Genomic DNA, 19,460 nt, shown 5'->3' on the forward strand with positions numbered 1-19,460 from the left:
TTTAATTTTCACCTTTGCTAAACTAAAACATATATAACATGAGAAATCAAAAGGTTTTGAATGATACTCCCTCCGTTTAATAAAGAATGACCTATTTTAACTTGACACAAAGTTTAAGAAAATAAAGAAGACTTTTGAATCTTGTGACCTTAAATTAAAGTTGGGTCAAATGTATCAAAATGCCCTTTAATCTTGTGGTCCTAAATATGTCATGTGGAAAGTTGAAATTATAGTATTGCCAAAAAAGAAAAGGAGTCATTCTTTTCTAAACGGACTAAAAAGGAAAGTAGATCATTCTTGTTGAAATGGAGGGACTACTAATTTATGAAGGCATCACACTATATGACTGCGATATAATTTAATCACGTCATTTCTTATTATTAATATTTCAAAGTTTTGTGAGAGTCATTACTTATTAATTTTTCAGATGTTGATTAAATTTATATGAAAAACGAAGTTTGTTTTACGTCATTTTATTTGATAACTACGGGCCTGAACCATTTGATCATTTAGCTTATATAATGTGTATAAAGTATGTATATAGCAACTATATAGGCCGTGAATATCTTATACATAACATATGCACTGATAGTGTAAATTTCGTGTATACCGTGCCAACTAGCTAATCAGACACAAGCTCTGTTCAGACGGATTCCTTCTTTTGCTCCTCAGTCTACGGGGTATTGATAGCCGTTTTGAGTTGTTGTTCCACTCTCGAAGGAATATTCTTACGCGTTACTCACGCATCTGCCTCTCAAAAAAAGTATTTCCACACTTTGCTCAAACCAATAAATTAAGCTAACGTTATAGTTAAAGCCAGTACTATAAAATTGAAATAATTAGTAAGCATGAAAGGGATTAGTCAATGAAATATGTTTTTTTAAACTAAAAATTACTTAAATACACAACTTATGTTTTCAATATTACAAAAAATCTCAACTCCCTAAACATATTACAAAAATCCCAACACATACACAGAATGCTATGTATATGTCGGCTATGTTAAGTATATTAATAGGGAGAGAGAGTAAAGTAATTAAAAAAATGGGAGTAAGTATAATTATTTTTAAAAGATTGGTATTTATGTTATTTATACTTTTTTTAATCATATTGATAAACTAGTTCTCCGAGTGATATGGACCAATATATTGGGCCTTGAATTCTTCACTGGTTGGCTGGGGCAATGTGCAACTGCTCGGGCCCATCTGAATTATTGGGTTTTCCCTATATAGGCCCTTGAGATGAGCAAATTATGCGTATATGTACTCCCTCTTTAACATTTAAATTACGTTATTTTAATTCATTTTACACCTATCATAAAAAAAAAAAAAAAATAAATAAATTAAAATAAATATTTTTAGAAAGAGGACCACTAAAACGAAACGGTGGGAGTATATGCAGGAAGACAAGAAAAGACACAATTATTAAGGGATTTAGTGAAGGAATCAATCTTCAAGAAACTGAAATATCGTGCATGGTTTCTTACATAATAAAAAAAAGGAAAGTGCTAAATGACCATAATATTTTGGTCCAAATTTGATCACAATTGTGAAAAGACTAACAGAGCTTTGTATCAAATAAATTTTTACACAGAGTAAAAATGTCAAAAAGTTAACTAATTTATAGTGTGAACCTAACTTTTTTCTATTGTGGACAAATTGTGGCAAAAAGATTTGCAAGTAAAAAAAAACTCAACTTTAGTCTTTAACTTTCAAATTCAGTATCAAATTATCCGTCCCAAATTGAGATGACACATTAATTAAAAAAATAATTAATAACATGACTAGTTTATCATAGTACCCATATTAAATAATGTTTATATTTTAATTTAAAGAAAAAATAATTAATGCAAAGGGTAAAGTGTGAAGAAAAAAAATTGTCTCTTCTTGATTAATGCAAAAAGATAAGTAAAATGGGAAATCGAATTATAAAATTTGGGACGAGTAATTTAAAACGCGCGGAGTATGTTAATTAGAGATCCATGTTGCCTTAATTTAATCAGTTTCTAGAAAATTGATTCCTTCACTAAATCCCTTAATAATTGTGTCTTTTCGAGTCTTCCTGCGTATACTCCCTCCGTTTATAAGGGAGCTGATAAAACATAAAAAGGCCTATGAATTGGTTTCATTTTACTTTCTAATAAGAGGCAATAATGGTGGGCGTCAACATGTTAGCTTCACGACATAAATATTACTATCTAATAAGAGGCAAAAGGCAAGACGCAGACAGGTCTCCGTCAACATGTCCGCTTCCTCCATAATAAGCAAGCTGGTGGGCGTCAACATGTCAGCTTCCCGAAGATGTAGATGAGACTGGCGTTGCGACATCGAGCTCATTTTAATTTTGAATTAAAATATGTAAAATATATCCAAATAATTTTAAATCTTGTGATCTTAAGCATGTCACGTGAAAAAATGAAATCAAAAAGTTGGAAAAGAAAGAGAAACTTTTTTTTGATGGGCTTAAATAACATAACTTTACGCCAAACAAAAAATAAAAAATAGACAATCAAATCATTTGTTTTTCATAAAAACAGACAATCAAATCATTTGTTTGTACGATTTGACTTGGCACAAAATTTAAAAGTAAATAAAAATTTAAAATCTTATAATTTTGAATTAAAAATATATAAAATATATCAAAATAATTTTAAATTTTGTGATTTTAAGCATGTCACGTGAAAATATGAAATTAAAAAGTTACAAAAAAAGAAAAAATATTTTTTTATGAACTCGAAAAAAGCTGAGCAAATAGCTAAAGCAAACCAAAAAAAGGATATTTATTGGGCCCATACCTTGCACGAGCTATTGAACTAGTAATTAAATTTATATATTCGAATAGAAAATAAGCACTTAATAAGACCTAAGAGTGCGACCTAACCAACAATAAAAATAAAAATAAGTAAAATTTATGCCATCTTAAATCAAATTTGAGCAAAGATAAACAACATTAAGGATGCGTTTGGAATGAAAAGTGAATTTCTTACTTATTTTTTAATGTATAAATAAATAAAAAAAATTATAATATAAATATTAATATATACTGTAGCAAAATTGCAAAAGGTTAGGGTGAGAGTTGGGACAGTTAGATGGACAGAGAGAAGGCAATTAATTTGAAAATTATTTTTCTCATTCAGAGAGAATTGTTTGTTTGTTTTTTTTAAAAAAATGTTATCAAATTTGTGGATGTTAATAAGTTCAGAATCTTCCACTTCTTTCATTCGCTTTCACTTATCACAATTCATTTTATGAATGTCAATTTACTTAAATTTTAAAAATAAATTAAAATAAATTAATTTAATATTATAAATTTTAAATATAAATGTTCAAAAATTTTGTGATAGATGCATTGATTTACAATTCTTATCATATTAATATTATGATTTTTTTTTAAATATTAATTTAAATTCATATTTCTTTTTAATTATGAGTAAAACTGGACGGAGGAAATAATTTGCATGTGTACTGCAACAACCGACAGTCGTTAGCAGTATATAATTTGCAAAAATTTAATAAATTTAGGTCAGGTGATTTTGTCATCATAACTTTCCATTAATACCCTTCCACCTCATCCGTCAGATCTAAATCTTAGTACGGAAGTACAAAATAATACCATCCGTTAATTAGCCGCCACCATATTGACGGTTGAGATTTATCCGAAAGTCGTTAGTAAAGTCAACAATTCCCTCTATAATAAGGAGTTAGCCGTTCTAAAAACCCGTCAAAAAAAAAAAAAATCATTAGCGAGAGGGGGGGGAAAAAAAGGGAAGAAAAAAGAGTTATCTTCTTTATTTTCTAGTACTAGTATATTGAAGGAACTGGTGCTTCGAGCTTTCAGCTTCTCCTATTTAATTCGGGTCGGTTTGCGTATAATTGCTCAATTTTTCATTCGAATTTGGGGAAGGATTGAACTAGAGGTGCTATTTGGAGGCAAATTGGGATAAATTGACAATTCTAGGGTTTGCTATTTTGAGAATTACAGCTGCTCCTTGTTGAATTTTCATCTGTATTTCATCGAATTGCTTAGGATTGGTGTAATTGGGCGTTGCCATTTGGGATCGGCAGCTTATTAAGCAAAGGTAATTTGTATTAGCAAGTGATTCTTGTTAATTGATTTTCTTCCTTTTCCTCGGAATAGTCAAATTGAAGCTGTAAAAATAGTGAAGGCTCTGTAATTGGCTTGTTCTTGAATGAATTATGCAGACTGATTTGGTATATTTATTCTATTTTTGTATTATCAATATGTTAACTTTACATGTGACAATGTTCTTCTTATGCCGAGTAAGGTTTCATTTACCATAGAATTAATGTAAATATAGTGAGTGAAAGAAAATTTATGGTCTTGAATGTATTTGCAGTGTAATGTTGCAGTTTAGTTGCTTTCTTGATTACTGAGGAATAACTAGTTTCCTCCACAAAGCATGAGCTTGAGGATACATGGGGAAACGCGTTGCTTTTTTGCATGTGGTGTTGATGGCTACCCTGTCATAGATGAAAGAAGAATTTGTTACTTCAATTGAAAGATCTTTTTTTCTAATTACTTCAATTGAAAGATTGATCATAATATAACATAGAGAAATGAAAATTGAAAAAAATAGCTGAAGTAACTACCTCGCATCATCAAACAGTCGAAGTGATAGTGATTGTGGCCGCATCCATTAGTAATGGGTGGAAAAGGGTAAAATTTCAATTCTAGATAGGTCTCAAAAGAAGGATGCGCAGTTACCATCTGACTTGGCCGCCCCTTTATTAATCCACAACTACATACTCCTGTGCTCTCTCTAGAATTGGAAGGGTTTGTTGTAGCCTAGGTGTGCCACATTCTCTGATTTGCACTTTTGACTAGTATCACACATTTGAACCTATTTTCCGCCTTCCCAGACTAATGAAGGCCACTAAATGCTGCTCTATCTCTTCTTAATGGTTAGGACACACAAGTGCCCTTCTAATGAATCATGTATTAAATAACTTACCTTAGACCATGCCGTGATACCTAATTAATCTATTTTGCAAGGAGGTTTCAGTAATAACCCTCTCACATGATGCTATTTAATCAGCTTTGGAGACCTTCACAAGCGATAGAAAGTGCGAAACAGCGTAAAAAGCAACAAGTACTTGCTAGGGATTTTGTGCAAAGAACAATTGAAGTACATGAGTTTTAACGAGGAAATGTGTAGACTAGATGCAAATTTCTATTTCGGCTTAGTAACTAGCCTGGGCTTGTAAGATTTTTAGCTCTTACCTCTTAGTCCTTATGATCATTATTTGAGAAGCAAGTGATGTCATAATCCTGATCTCCATCATATTTATCCTTAAAAGTATTTTTAACAAATAATCTATCCACAAAGAAAGTCACATCTCAACCATGAAATATGATCCATGTGATGAGCACCTTCATAAATAGAAAGTCGAAAATGGTAGGTTGTGTTTCTTGGTTCTCTTCCTTCTGCACAGTTGAAGCATTTGGAAACCCTCTATATCCAGGTGCAACTGTTGGAGAGAGTCAAGCTTGTATTCCTGCCAACAAAGGATTGTTCCTAATTCATCATCAGAGTTCCTTGAGCAAGTATGATCGGAGCACGAGGAGATATTTCAGCACGCCCATTTAGCCTCCATCTTAATAAACAAAGTCTCCATCGGTCCATCCTACGATAATTCTCTTCACTCTTCTTTTTTCCTTCAAAATTGTCCTGAACCAGCACAATAGCAAAAGAGAGCAGAAAATTTCTCAGATGGTCATTTAGCTAACTCTCCCTCCGTTTCAACTAGTTTGTCTGGTTTTGACTTGGCACAAAGTTTAAGAAAGTAAAGAAGACTTTTGAATCTTGTGGTCTTAAATTAAACATACGTAGAATGTATCAAAATGTCCTTTTTTGTGGGAATACATTGGGTATGGTGGTGGTGTTGACAATGTATCAAAATATCCTTTAATCTTGAGGTTTTAAATATGCCATGTGGACAGTTAGACTTAAAGAGTTTCCAAAAAATGAAAGAAACATTCGTTATGAAACCAACCAAAAAGGAAAGTAAGACGAACAAATTGAAACAGAGGAAGTAGTTATTCTCTCATAAAGTCACTTTGTTTGTTGGGAAAAAATGGAATCAAGTGATAGATGACTTTCTGGGATAATAACTATCAGTCTAGTGATCATATTAGAAATCAATCCGAACTAAATGATTGTTAGCAGTTTCCAGCAGCTTGACCTTCAGTTGCTGTCAATAGCAAAAGCTTGAAATTTTGATTCAAGCCTCTCATTGTTGATTTTTTTGATTGTGTGTCCCAGTTGATATTTAGAAGCTCCAGCTCCAGTGTTAATTTGCAATGAAAGCTCAAAGATCAAATAAATAACACGAGAGAAAATGAAATTTGACAACAAAATTGAACAAAAAAAGTAGTGAAGGGAGAGAAAAATTTAATAAGGGAACGTAGTCAAACGTGCTCAATTGATAGCATTCGTGCACAACATACCTGTGCGGATAAGGATTTAAAGATTGAGGTTGTAACTACCTCTCAGCATACTGACGTCACATGGGACAACTAGCAATGAGTTTATAAGAGGAAAGATGAAATTTTATTAACTGGGACTGAACCATAAAACTTAAAGTTTCTGAATTGAACTTTATTTTGAAATTGTTGTGACAGACTAATGGCTACATTCTACCCTTGGAGCTCTTAGTATATATTCTAGGAATTCCTGTCAATCAAACTCTTTTTGTTTTTTTATGGCCAGTGTAAGGATTGACTTCCTGAGAACATCTCTTCTTTTGTGATAGGTTAGAGAAAATCCGTTTTGCTGAGGTCAAGTAGTACCTATTCTGCAGTCTGAAGGATGGCCAGGAAAGATAAGTTGCGTGGAGGTAGTTCTGCTGGTTTTGCCACTAATTATGGATCGGAGGGCTCTGGAAGTTCAGGGAGATTCGATGCGAGAGTTGCTGTTTCAGGACATTCAGCTACTCCTCAGCAGAGATGGATAAATATAAATTCTTCCTCACATGATGGCTTTGCTGTGCCCATCCAAGTTATACCGTTATCCACGCTGTCACCATCAGAGAGGAAAAACTTGGTTCTGCAGTTGAGATCTGATCTTGAACAAACTAGAATTCTTCAGAAGAAAGTTGAGTTTTATCGGACAAGTGTAGTTGCAGTTTCATCTTCCAGTGATATTGTTAGCTGTAGCCATGCACAGAAAGGGCTCCCTTTAGCAAGCAAGAAGAAATCTGCAGGAAACCCCAGGTTTGGAAAAAAGTCAAAGCCTCTTGCTCAGAAAAAAGGGGGTTTGAGCAGGGAGTTGTCAGGCAGGTTTAAATCTGTTAAGCCTGGGTCAGTACCCTCCAGTTCAAATGCAACATTGATGAAACAGTGTGAGAACTTGTTGAAAAAGTTGATGTCACATCAGCATGGTCCTGTGTTTAATACACCTGTTGACATAGTTAAGTTAAATATTCCAGACTATTTCACTGTCATTAAACACCCAATGGATTTGGGAACAATAAAGAAGAGGCTGACTTCAGGTGCTTACTTGAGTCCACTGGAGTTTCTTGCTGATGTGAGACTGACGTTTTCTAATGCCTTGACCTACAACCCCCCTGGTAATATGGTCAATGCCATGGCTAATGAGATGAGCAAATTTTTTGAACTGAGATGGAAAACAATTGAGAAAAAGCTGCCTGCAAACCATGCTGAATCAGTGGAAGAAAAATCAGGCTTGCATGAAGAAAATGAAACTGCTTCAAAGAAGAGGAAACTTTCTCCAACACAGCATGTAGTTATGCCAGAACCTCCTAAATGCAAGATGACCGACGAAGAGAAACATAAACTAGGTAGTGAACTAGAAGCTTCACTTGGTGATCTGCCCGACAACATCATTGATTTTTTGAAGGAACAGAGTTCAAATGGAACAGCAGCTGGTGAAGATGAGATTGAGATTGACATCTATGTTCTCTCTGATGATACTTTGTTCAAGTTACGGGAGCTTCTAAATAAGTTTTTGCAAGAGAAACAAAAAGGCAATGCAAAAGCTGAACCTTGTGAGATAGAGGTAGGTTACGATCAAAGAATGTATCTTCAGATTCAATGTATAATGGACTCTCCCCTGGTGTTTGATGTTAATGAATTATTTTTCTCTCTTATCGTTTTTCAGCTGCCAAATGAATTAGGGCTTAGTAATTCATCCATGCACCTAGAAGGAGGTTCTTACTCACTCTTCTTTGATTTCATGCATGCTATGTGTTGTTTGGTGTTAGATTTCGAACTTCAACAAATTTTCTTCTAAATACTGGAAATATACAGATAATGACCATGTTGATGAGGAGGTTGATATTGGTGGAAATGAGCCTCCTGTCTCAAGTTATCCTTCAATTGAGATTACAAAAGATAAAGATCCTAAAAGAGATGAACGTACAAGTACAGGGGGTCCTAATGGTAATTCAGATCGGTCATTGACTCATCGATATTCTTCATTTTGTTTCTGTTGTGCATTCTTGTGGTGCATCCTACTTGTTCATTGATCTGCTTTTTTGTGACTTTTCCTGCTCATAGCATATCTTGCTTGCTTATCTTCTAGGGCTGGTAAGGTGAAATTTAAAGACATCAAGTCATCGAACTGGTTTTACCATCTTTGTGGGATGTGCTCTTTTTCACTTCAAGTTTTTATTAATTGGAAATCTTTAACCTTCTAGATGATTGTGATTTGATGAATCTTTTACGTTCTGAATTGGTTCTTTTTAAATAACCTAAACTATTTTGTTTCAGATTTTTTATTGTTGATCTTATATATCCTTTCCTAGTTCCTCACTGCATAGTATGGATTCTTACGTTGCTGCATCGTTAGTACGTTTGAAGAAATCCATGTCATGTTACTTGCTCAGAACACCTATTACTTGCTCTCTTTTTCTTTTGAGTACCCGTCAATTTCCAGTCAAGTGATTTGCCAAATAACTGACCACCCTGGCGATAATGATGCATGATTGCTAAAATGTTGGATGCTTGTGGCCTCGATTTACTGTATTCAGAAAGTTCATAGATATTTCTGTAAATCGAGTGTTCGTGTGTGTTGTTTCTAAGCTTTAACTATTTCGTTTGAAGCTTGTGTTGGTGCTACTATATTCTTTAGTAGTTCTCTTGCCCAGCATTCCTTTTCAGTTTTCGTTAAAACTTGATCATCTTTTGTACCATGCTTCTTAAATTGAATTTATTCTATCTATTTTCTTTGAAAACTGAAGAGGAACTTAAATACTTAAATGGTGTTTCAGATTTCATGTTCATCCATACAAGTGTAGATTCATCTCTCAATATAAAGCAACTTGTAGTTGCTGTTTTAGCAGGATTGCTTTATTCATTGTTAATTTAGAATTCCCAATGCTGTCTTAACTTGTTCTTTCATCTCTGTTCCATCCAGATTCAGATTCTAGTAGCTCTTCTGATGATGAGTCTGAGGCTCAAAGAACATCTAATCAAGCTGAGCAGGTGAAGAGAGATACAATAGTTTCTAAATGAACCTTCACAGTGTTTATTGCCATTGAAGCTGCTTTGGAGTAATTGGAAACCTAATAAGTCTTTTTGTGCCGGTGTTTGACCACAGGATCACAGATCACCAGCAAAGGCTGATGGAAAGGAAGCTGTCAATAGTTTAGCTGATGGAAATCGTGAGTTCTTTTTGATTTAATATGGTAGAGAATTACAAAACACAACATCATACCCAATTAAATCCCACAAGTGAGGTCTGGGAAGGGTAAAGTGTATGCAGACCTTACCACTATCTCGGGAGGTGGAGAGGATGTAGTAGAGAATTCTGTTGATGATTATCCTGTATTTCAAACTGAGCACTTATCTGAAATGTGGAGAGGATGTAGTAGAGAATACCTATATGGTTTGTAAAGTGTGTGGTGTCTAGTGGTTTCATGGAATGGTTTAGGGGGATCTTTTTTCTCCTGAATAGAGCTTGTATAGACCTGAAAGAGAGCGGGCCCATCTAAGAGAATAAACCTCAGGAATCCAGCGTTATGTTATTAATTTTTTAGGCTCTGTCAGGTGGTGTTCGGAGATCCTGTAGTCAGGTTATTTTGTTATGTCTATCCATCGACTTCGTAGATGTTGCTATCTCAGTTCTTGTTTAATCTCCAGAGTCTGTAGGTGGTGTTCGGAGATCCTGTAGTCAGGTTGTTTTGTTATGTCTATCCATCGACTTTGTAGATGTTGCTATCTCAGTCCTTGTTTAATCTCCAGAGTCTATCAGTGGCGCGGACCAGCTGGAGCAAAGTTCTCAGCAAATGCCACTCTCTATTGAGTCAGAAGCATATCAAGATGGTGAGTTGAGAAGTGAAAAGTTTTTTTTTTTCTTTATTTATTTATTCTTAAAGATAAAGATAACATAAGAAAAGTTGGTTTTTTCCTCTTGCTTCTATTAATTTGTGGGTTCGTCTGTTGTATTTTTAACATTTTAGGGGAGAGTGAGCTCAGTGAGAGGAGGGTCTCCCCTGGAAAGCTCTATAGGGCTGCTGTCCTGAAGAACAGATTTGCGGATACAATTTTAAAAGCTCGAGAGAAGACACTTGTTGAGGTGAGCATGCTGCTTATTATAGGCGTGCTACTTCTTTTCCATTTATTTTGACCCGTGTGTCATTCAATCCTATAATTTTGCTGTAAAGGTCGAGAAGGGCGATCCGGAGAAACTTCGTCGTGAAAGGGAACAAATTGAGATACAGAGGAGGAAAGGTACCCAATATTAAACATGCAAGCAATTTCTTTTTGTTTGGAAACCTGATAATTTTAATTTCCATGAACAGCGAAAGCTAAGCTGCAAGCAGAAGCCAAAGCTGCTGAAGAAGCTCAAAGACGTGCAGAAGTGGAAGCTGCAGCTGAGGCTAAGAGGAGGAGAGAGCGCGATAGAGAAGCAGCAAGACAGGCATTACTCCAGGTGAGTAGTAGAAGATATATATCATGTTGTAGAAGGTCAAGTGCTTAGAGCTGCATGTACTTGAGCTAAAATATCAAACGGAACTTCCATTGGTTTGTGCAGATGGAAAAGACTGTAGACATTAATGAGAATTCAAAGTTCCTCGAGGATTTGGAGATGCTGACTGCTGCTCCTACTGAGCAATTACATAGCTCGGTAGACGAGACCAGTCCGGACCATTCCCAGGATGGGTTAGGTAGTTTCAAATTTGGAGACAGTAATCCTTTGGAGCAACTGGGGTTGTTCATGAAGGTGGATGATGATGAGGAAGAATGTGAACCGGCTACTATCCCAAGTGATCCTGTTGATGTTGAGGAAGGTGAAATTGATTAAGCTACTACCCTCTGCCACTATTGCTGTATCATAGTTTGCAGAATTCTGTAATAGGTTTAACATGAATTCTCATCCATACTGTGAAAGCCCCCCCCCCCCAAAAAAAAAAAAAAAAAAAAGAGAAAAAAACAGATAAAAAGAAAATATGGGAAGTATTGATTTTTGCATTCAACAGTTTCGCATTTTAACGGTTATTGGTGTAAGGTTTGGTAAAGGGTGGACTCTGTTCAAATTTAGAACTGAACAAATTAGCGATCTTTATAATTAGCGAAAAATTATCTGGTTAAACTTTAGTTGGTTTGCGAGAGAGCAAATTTTATAATTAAACTTATTATTTTCATGGCCAAACGGGGCCTTAAAGTTGGTTCACGCGTTCCAAGCTAGGAGGTTGATTGAGATCGTTCTTCTATTTTGCAGCTATTTTACGGAGTTATTATTATCTAATTCACTATGTCCTCGAACTTTTAGGCGTGAAATATTCTTAAAATGACGAGAGTAAACATGAAGATTTCAGAGTTGAATGTTGTGTTAAGTAGAAGGGCAGACACATTTATGAAAAGCTAAGAAGTTTTGTCGTCATCATATCCATTTGTTTTGTGTTTTTCTGGAAAGGAAAGAGACACTAAAAGTTGCTATAGCTGACAAAGTTTTGTTACTCCATTTACATTGTAAGACACTAGAAGAAATGCACATCAACTAAAGATGATCATGAGACCTTAATATTCGTCTCAATTATGTCCCTTTTCTTGGACTTGAATGCTACATGAGATTCTCCTAAGCTAATGGAAGTTGGGAAAATGTCTAAGAGAAGAACTTGTACGTCTTGGCTTGTACAATGATGGTCCTTAAGCCGCCAATTGGTGCTAAAATAGTCAGCAAAACTCCCAGTATTATGCAAAACTGTCATCATTTGAACAAATTAGTTGCAGTTTTAAGCTTAAGCAATGCAGTATCAGAAAATTGAAAATATCAAAGTGCAGAAGAATTTGCATCATACCCAGTTAGTAGTCCAAGAGAGACCCCATTTCTTTGGTTTGTAGATTGCAAGCCACATGATGCAAGGGAGCTATCGAAAGCCAAGAGTTCATGTAAGAAAAAAAATCCCCTTGCTACTCTTTGCTCGATATAATTTTCCGACAACGGGGATCGATGCTACCAAGTTTGCAAGAAATAAAACGGATAAGGGAAACAAAAGAGATGGTAGGGAGAAACAACTTACAAAATAGGTTGTTGGAGCAAAAGCAAAACCTCCAAAGAATCCAAGCAGCCCCCCAAAGAAAGGGAAGATGATTCCAATAAACATTGTGATAGCTGCAATAAGAGCAAAGGCATTACAAATGTAGTCCAACTAAAAGCAACACAAAAAGTACCAGCAAAGGTTAGTTTCTACTGCAAAATTTTGTTGTATGGGACAAATGAAGGCGACTAACTTACCCACATAAAGGTTCCTGGTGATAAATCTCAAGTACCATGTTGGCTTGAACTTACGGTTCTTTACAAGGTAAGTCTCAACCATGTCAAACACCGGTATTGCATAGAGCTACAATAGCGCACAAGGTAAAATTTAGTTTCTATATTCAAACAAAGATGACAAAAACGCGTTTCATGTCTCATGCACCTGATAGCTCCCAATGATGTGGAGAATAACAAAGGCATTGGCCATGACAATGAGCCAAGTAGGTTTGTTCAAAGAGATGAGAATGTTGTCTGATACTGAATTCCCGAATATGTAATAGCCGATAAGTGCAACTGGGAAGTAACATAGAGCCACAATAATGTAAGCAACAACGACTCCCTTCCACATAGGTCCTTTAGATGGCTTCTCCGGTGTTGAAGGGATTGTAGCTTGAATCTCCAACACCACATTGTGACCCGCGTATGCAAAAGCCACTTCTCCTAATCCGCTGAAAAAGTTGAAAACACCTTCCCCTGGGTTTTTAGCCTTGTACGCGTAACTCACATCTGGTTGCTTATCCTTTTCAATTGAAGCCGCCCAAGCAATGATACAGTAGCTGTACGTTGAACACATAATAATTAAGTAAATAAAGCTGTGGGCGCAGCGCAGTGTCCTAAATAAGGTGAAGCGAGCAGTAATTACGACACATACCTTAAGGACATGATAGCTGCTAGCAAAGACACACCAGATATGGCATTGAAATTGGGAAGATGAGAGAGCACAAAATGGACAGAGGCAAACATCATGATGTAGTAGGTCAGTTTGATTTCTACACAATTGTCAGTGCAGACTAAATCGTGGATCTTCTGTAGTGATTTTCCTCCAGTCACCATATAAACAATGTCAAGGCCAACTTCAACAACCAGTTGTTGAGGCACCACGATATATAGCCCCATCTTTTTACCAAAAACATGCTGCCCCAGTTCGTGATATCTATCGAAACGTTTACCTGGAACCATTTCATGCATCTCAACCATTTGCCATAGGGTGTATAATGTTACAACCCAAGATACAACCAGCAGTGCTATACCAGGTCCCCTGCCATTACACCCAAACTCATTTCAATAATAATAAAAAAAATGAATGCTATGTTAGAATATGAGATTTTTCTTTTAAATATTATGTTTAGTTTTTTTAAAAAAAATTAAATGGTAGTCCTTATTTTGTAAAGTTTGTCTTGTAAAATTATGTGTCTTGTAAGACTTATGAAGTGTGTTTTGTAAGACTCATGTAGCTATAAGTGTAGTCTTTTGTAAGATGTTGACTATGTATGTATGTATGAATGAAAAGCTATTGCCAAAACCTTCTCTTTTCCTTCTCTTAAGCTTCAAATTCTAACAGTGGTATCAGAGTCAATCTTCTTGAGGAATCTGTGAAGGCTTAAAGATAAAAAATTTTCAGTTCTTCTAAGCCGAGAGAGCTGAACAGCAGTAACAATGGCATCCAACAGCTTCTTGGGTACAAGCCCTCCTATGTTTACAAGAGAAAATTATCACATATGAGTGATAAAGATGAAAGCTTATCTCAAAGCTCTTAGTCAATGGGAAACAGTTGGAAGTGAAAATGATCCCCCTCCACTTGAACCAAATCCAACTGTTGCACAAATAAGAATTATGAAGATGCAAAGTCCAAGAAACCAAAGGCACTCACTTGTCTTCATTCAACACTTTCAGATGATTTCACAAGAATAATGGCTTGTGAAACACCTAAAGAAGTACGAGAGAAGCGAAAAGAGGAGTTTGATGGAAGTGACAGTGAAATCTGTCAAACTCTTAACTCTTAAAAGAGAATTTGAGATGTTGAGGATGAAAGAAGGAGATACCGTGAAGGAGTACTCTGCCAAACTTCTGGAAATTGTAAACAAGATAAGATTATTTGGTGAAACTTTTCTAGATTCAAAGGTGGTGGAGAAGATGATGATAAGCTTACCTGCAAGGTTTGAGTCCAAGATTTCAGCAATAGAGGAATCTTGTGATTTGAAGACTTTATCCATCGCAGAGCTGAGTAGTAAGTTGTAAGCCTAAGAACAAAAAACAAGTATAAGGGATGAAGAAGTAGAAGAAGTGGCATTTCAAGCAAAGCATAAAGGCAAGCAACCCGTGAAGGACAACAAGAGGATGGAAAGAGATAAAGTAGCAAAGAGAAAGCCATGAACTGAATCTTCACAAAAAGGAAAGTTTCCACCTTGCGTCCACTGTAAAAGAACCAATCATCATGAAAAGGATTATTGGTTCAAAGGAAAACCATCAATTCAGTGCAGATTTTGCAAAAAAATAGGTCATATTGAGAAGAATTGCAGGGCCAAGAAGAATCAACCATAACATGTTCAACAGGCAAACTTCACTGAAGAGTCAGAAAAGGAAGAAAGCTTGTTTATGGCTACTCATAAATAAAACAGAACCAACCAATCCAAATGGTTCCTAGACAGTGGGTGCACGAGTCACATGTCATATAATGAGCTCATGTTTCACACACTTGACAAGTCACTTAAAGCTAAAGTTAGGATGGGAAATGGTGCAACATTAGAAGCATGGAAAGGGTTCACTTTTCTTTTAAACTAATCAAGGTACAAAGCTTATACATGATGTGTTGTATGTTCCTTCTTTAGCATCTAACCTGTTGAGTGTTGGCCAAATGATGTCTAAAGGCTACTCCTTACTTTTTAAGGAAAAACATTGTTTGATTTTTGATACTGATGATACTTTGATTGATAAAGTAGAAATGGTGGATAGGATCTTCCTAGCAGATGAAAAGTTTGATAGTGCCAATTTTGTAAGATTGGAGGATTCATGGTTATGGCACAGAAGATATGGGCATTTAACTATGCCACTTTAAGGTCTATGTATGAGAAGGGCTTGACTAAGGATTTACCTGAGATCTCACTAACTAAAGAAGTTTGTGGGTCATGTCAGATGGGTAAGGTTCACAGGAAAGCATTTCCTAAAAGTACTACATAGAGGGCAACTGAAAAGTTTGAACTTATTCACACTGATGTATGTGGACCTATGAAGACATCATCCTTGGGTCAAAATAAATATTTGTGTTGTTTATTGATGACTTAGCAAGGATGACATGGGTGTATTTTTTGAGTAACAATTCTCAAGTATTTTCAATTTTCAAGAAGTTTAAAGCTTTCGCTGAAAGACAGAGTGGCTGTAAGATGAAGGCTTTGAGGTCCGACAATGGAGGTGAATACACTTCAAATGAGTTCAATAAGTATTGTAAAGATGCAGGGATTGATCACAAGCTGACAGTAAGTTATTCACCAGAACAGAATAGAGTCTCGGAGAGGAAGAACAGGGCGGTAGTTGAAATGGCTAGATGTTTGTTGCTTGAAAAGAAACTACCGTAAAGTTTTTGGGAAGAAGCTGTTTCTACTTCAGTTTATTTGTTGAATAGGCTGCCAACCAAAGCTCTGGATGATAAAACTCCTATTGAAGCACAGAGTGAAAAAAGACCATCTGCCAAGCACTTAAAAATCTTTGGTTTGATATGCTATTCTCATGAAGAAGCAAGTTTGAACCAAAAGGTGAATTGGGAATCTTTATTGGTTATTAATTGCAAGCCAAAGGTTATAGAGTTTTTCAACTTACAAACAAAAGGTATTTTCATCAGAAGAGATGTAGTAGTGGATGAGAATGCTTATTGGAATTGGGATAAGGAGCAAGTTGAGAAAGAAAATGTAGGTTATCTGAACTTAAATCTGCTGCCTGAAATACAACCATTTGGCTCTGAAAATCTGGAAAAAGCCGAAGAATCAGATGGTGAATCCTCACTTGATTCACCAATTTTGAAGACAAGGTCCCTTTCTGAGATATATGAAAGATGAAATATTGCAATCTTGGAACCCAATACCTATCAAGAAGCATCAAAACATGAAGTTTTGATTGAAGCTATAAAAGAGGAGATTGTTATGATAGAGAAGAATGACACATGAAAGCTGGTGGATAAACCCAAAGACAGAAATGTAATAGGGGTGAAATGGGTTTATAGAACCAAACTTAATCCAGATGGTTCAGTTAATAAATACAAAGAAAGGCTTGTTGTGAAAAGTTATACGCAAGTTGCGGGTCTGAATTATGGAGACACATTTATACCTGTTGCAAGATATGATACGATACGAATTCTATTTGCTTTGGCAGCTCAATCAAATTAAAAGTTGTATTATTTGGATGTGAAGTCAGCATTCTTAAATGGACTATTGCAGGAACAAACTTATGTCGACCAACTGGAAGGCTTTCAAGTTGCAGGAATAGAGAATAAAGTTTATAGATTACACAAGGCATTGTATGGATTAAAACAAGCTCTTGGTACAGTAAGATTGATGATCATCTCATTGATGATCATCTCATTCATTGTGGCTTCAATAGAAGTGAAAATAAAGTCGCTTTATATGTAAAGAAGGCTAAAGGTGGAGATGTGCTTGTGGTATCACTCTACGTTGATGATCTTCTGGTAACCAGAAGCAATAAAGCTATGGTGAATCAATTCAAGCAAGAATTGGAGACCAAGTTCGAGATGTCAGATTTGGGTGAAATGAATTACTTTCTTGGAATGGAGATTCATCAAGCTACTGATGGAATCTTCATTTCTCAGAGAAAGTATGCATGGGATATTCTTAAAAAGTTCAAGATGGAGAGGTATAAGCCTGTATCAACTCCACTAGCCCATAATGAAAAGATTTTGAAGTCTGAAGAAGGTGATGGGGTTGATCCAACAGTTTACAGAAGTCTAATTGGCAGTTTCCTATACTTGACAGCAACAAGACCTGATCTCATATTCGCAGCAAGTTTTTGTTGAGGTTTATGCATTCTCCAAGTCAAGCTCATCTTCGTATTGCTAAACAAACATAGAGGTATATCAAGGGAACTGTTGATTATGGTATCTGGTTTAAAAGGGAAAAGCAAGGGCAATTGATGGGTTATGCAGATAGTGATTGGGCAGGAAGTGTTGATGATATGAAAAGCACTTCTGGATATGCTTTTACACTTGGTTCAGACATGTTCTCATGGAATTCAAGGAAGAAAGATGTGGTAGCTCAATCATCTGCCGAAGCAGAATGCAATGTTGTTGCTGGTGCAACTAATCAGGCTCTATGGTTACGCAAAGTTCTACGCGATCTAGAGCAAAATCAAATTGAAGCTATTGTCATTAAGGTTAACAACAAGTCAGCAATTTCTATGACCAAAAATCCAGTGCAACATGGTCGTAGCAAGCATATAAATGTGAAGTTTCATGCTATCAGGAAAGCAGAGAAGGATGGTGAAGTTAATCTTGTTCATTGCAACTCCGATCAGCAGATTGCAGACATTTTGACCAAGGCTCTTACTAAAGGAAAATTTGAAGTTCTAAGGGCTATGCTGGGAGTATCCAAGAAAAATCTCAAGGAGGAGTATTAGAATATGAGATTTTTCTTTTAAATATTATGTTCAGTTTTTTTTAAAAAAAATAAATGGCAGTCCTTATTTTGTGAAGTGTGTCTTATAAGACTCATATAACTATAAGTGTATTCTTTTATAAGATGTTGACTATATATGTATGTATGAATGAAAAGCTAATGATGAAACTTTCTCTTTTCCTTCTCTTAAGCTCCAAATTCTAACATGCTCCACAATTAGGAAATCTACACCATGGTTTACTTTCTATTATATGTTTAGAATGAATAGTAACTTGGTATGTGCATTACACGTACAATAAGACAGGAATTAAAGTACACGTACAATACATTTTATTGGATTAAACTCATACGCCATGCAGACAAAATGATGTTCGACGTTCCCTGAGATCAAACACATCTCAATGATCTCTGCATAATCGTACATTCGAGAAAACCACAGCCGGCAGAACAACATAATTGTACCCACAAAATTTATCATCAAAACCAATTACTTTCTCGTATATATATTTTCAGCATTTGATATAGATGGATGGATATACATACCATCCGAGCTCTGCCATTGCATAAGGGAGACCGAGTACACCAGCACCAACCATAGCGGTAACATTGTGAAATGCAGAATACCACCATTTTGCATTCCTCGAAGAAGTAATGGGAAGCCATTCATCGATCCTCTTTTGTTCCTCACTTCTTCCATCAACCTGTCCCATTCAACAACATTATTTTACGCACACACATACCATAAGATACTAATTGTATTCGTTGTCAGAATTAAGTGAAGAATATACCTCATTTTTGTCTGATGAGACTCTCATATCGTTGTGACTTGTGTGATGTGATGGAAGGGTAGCTATGAAGATTGCAACCAGTTGTAATATTATGAATTCCAAAGTTCGTAACCATAAAACACAGGTTACGTTGATTTGATCTTTTTAAAAGAGATCGATATTCATACATTTATGCCAAAGTTATTCAAGTTTTTATTTATTTCTAAATTCCGAATGCGACTCCTTACCATTACACAATCTCCATTTCCTCTATGCCACATTTGCTCCTTTTTTTAATATTAAACACTCATACATTAAATTAAATTTATTACACATACTGTCCTATCATAGTTTAGAAAATCTATATTTTAATTTACTGTTGTTCCGGTGGTATCAGATTGAACTGAAAAGTAAATAAAGGTGTTTGACCAAATCTTTGGTGAATCAATAAATATAAATACCATCTCTCCAAAATAAGTGATTTTGACTGTTTAGAATAAGGTTATCCATATCGAAAAATTATATTTACATATTAAATTTAGTAGTAACTAC

At 35.5% G+C, this 19,460-nt stretch overlaps 2 protein-coding genes across 3 annotated transcripts; one reads left to right on the forward strand and one right to left on the reverse strand.

The window, feature by feature from the left end:
* The first annotated feature begins 3,520 nt into the window (after positions 1-3,520).
* On the forward strand, positions 3,521-11,385 carry LOC107860740 (transcription factor GTE8). Of its 2 annotated transcripts, none has more exons than XM_016706208.2 (11): positions 3,521-4,078; positions 6,774-8,038; positions 8,141-8,189; positions 8,290-8,421; positions 9,398-9,465; positions 9,581-9,644; positions 10,225-10,305; positions 10,443-10,558; positions 10,647-10,713; positions 10,785-10,915; positions 11,018-11,385. In XM_016706208.2, exons 2-11 carry the CDS (start codon positions 6,830-6,832, stop codon positions 11,285-11,287), a joined length of 2,187 nt encoding a protein of 728 aa, XP_016561694.1. In that variant the 5' UTR covers positions 3,521-4,078; positions 6,774-6,829; the 3' UTR covers positions 11,288-11,385. The 2 variants fall into 2 exon arrangements, with proteins under 2 accessions (XP_016561694.1, XP_047263611.1); XM_047407655.1 differs by having other exon boundaries at positions 3,707-4,078; positions 5,484-8,038.
* A 520-nt stretch (positions 11,386-11,905) lies between these two features.
* Positions 11,906-19,175, reverse strand: LOC107860742 (lysine histidine transporter 1-like). The gene is made up of 8 exons (XM_016706209.2): positions 18,930-19,175; positions 18,685-18,842; positions 13,395-13,781; positions 12,906-13,299; positions 12,722-12,827; positions 12,507-12,598; positions 12,285-12,353; positions 11,906-12,187 (listed from the first exon to the last, which is right to left on the reverse strand). Exons 1-8 carry the CDS (start codon positions 18,954-18,956, stop codon positions 12,089-12,091), a joined length of 1,332 nt encoding a protein of 443 aa, XP_016561695.1. The 5' UTR covers positions 18,957-19,175; the 3' UTR covers positions 11,906-12,088.
* Between the last annotated feature and the right edge of the window lie 285 nt (positions 19,176-19,460).

This window comes from Capsicum annuum, chromosome 2 (genome assembly GCF_002878395.1).
Source record: "Capsicum annuum cultivar UCD-10X-F1 chromosome 2, UCD10Xv1.1, whole genome shotgun sequence".
Taxonomy (NCBI): domain Eukaryota; kingdom Viridiplantae; phylum Streptophyta; class Magnoliopsida; order Solanales; family Solanaceae; genus Capsicum; species Capsicum annuum.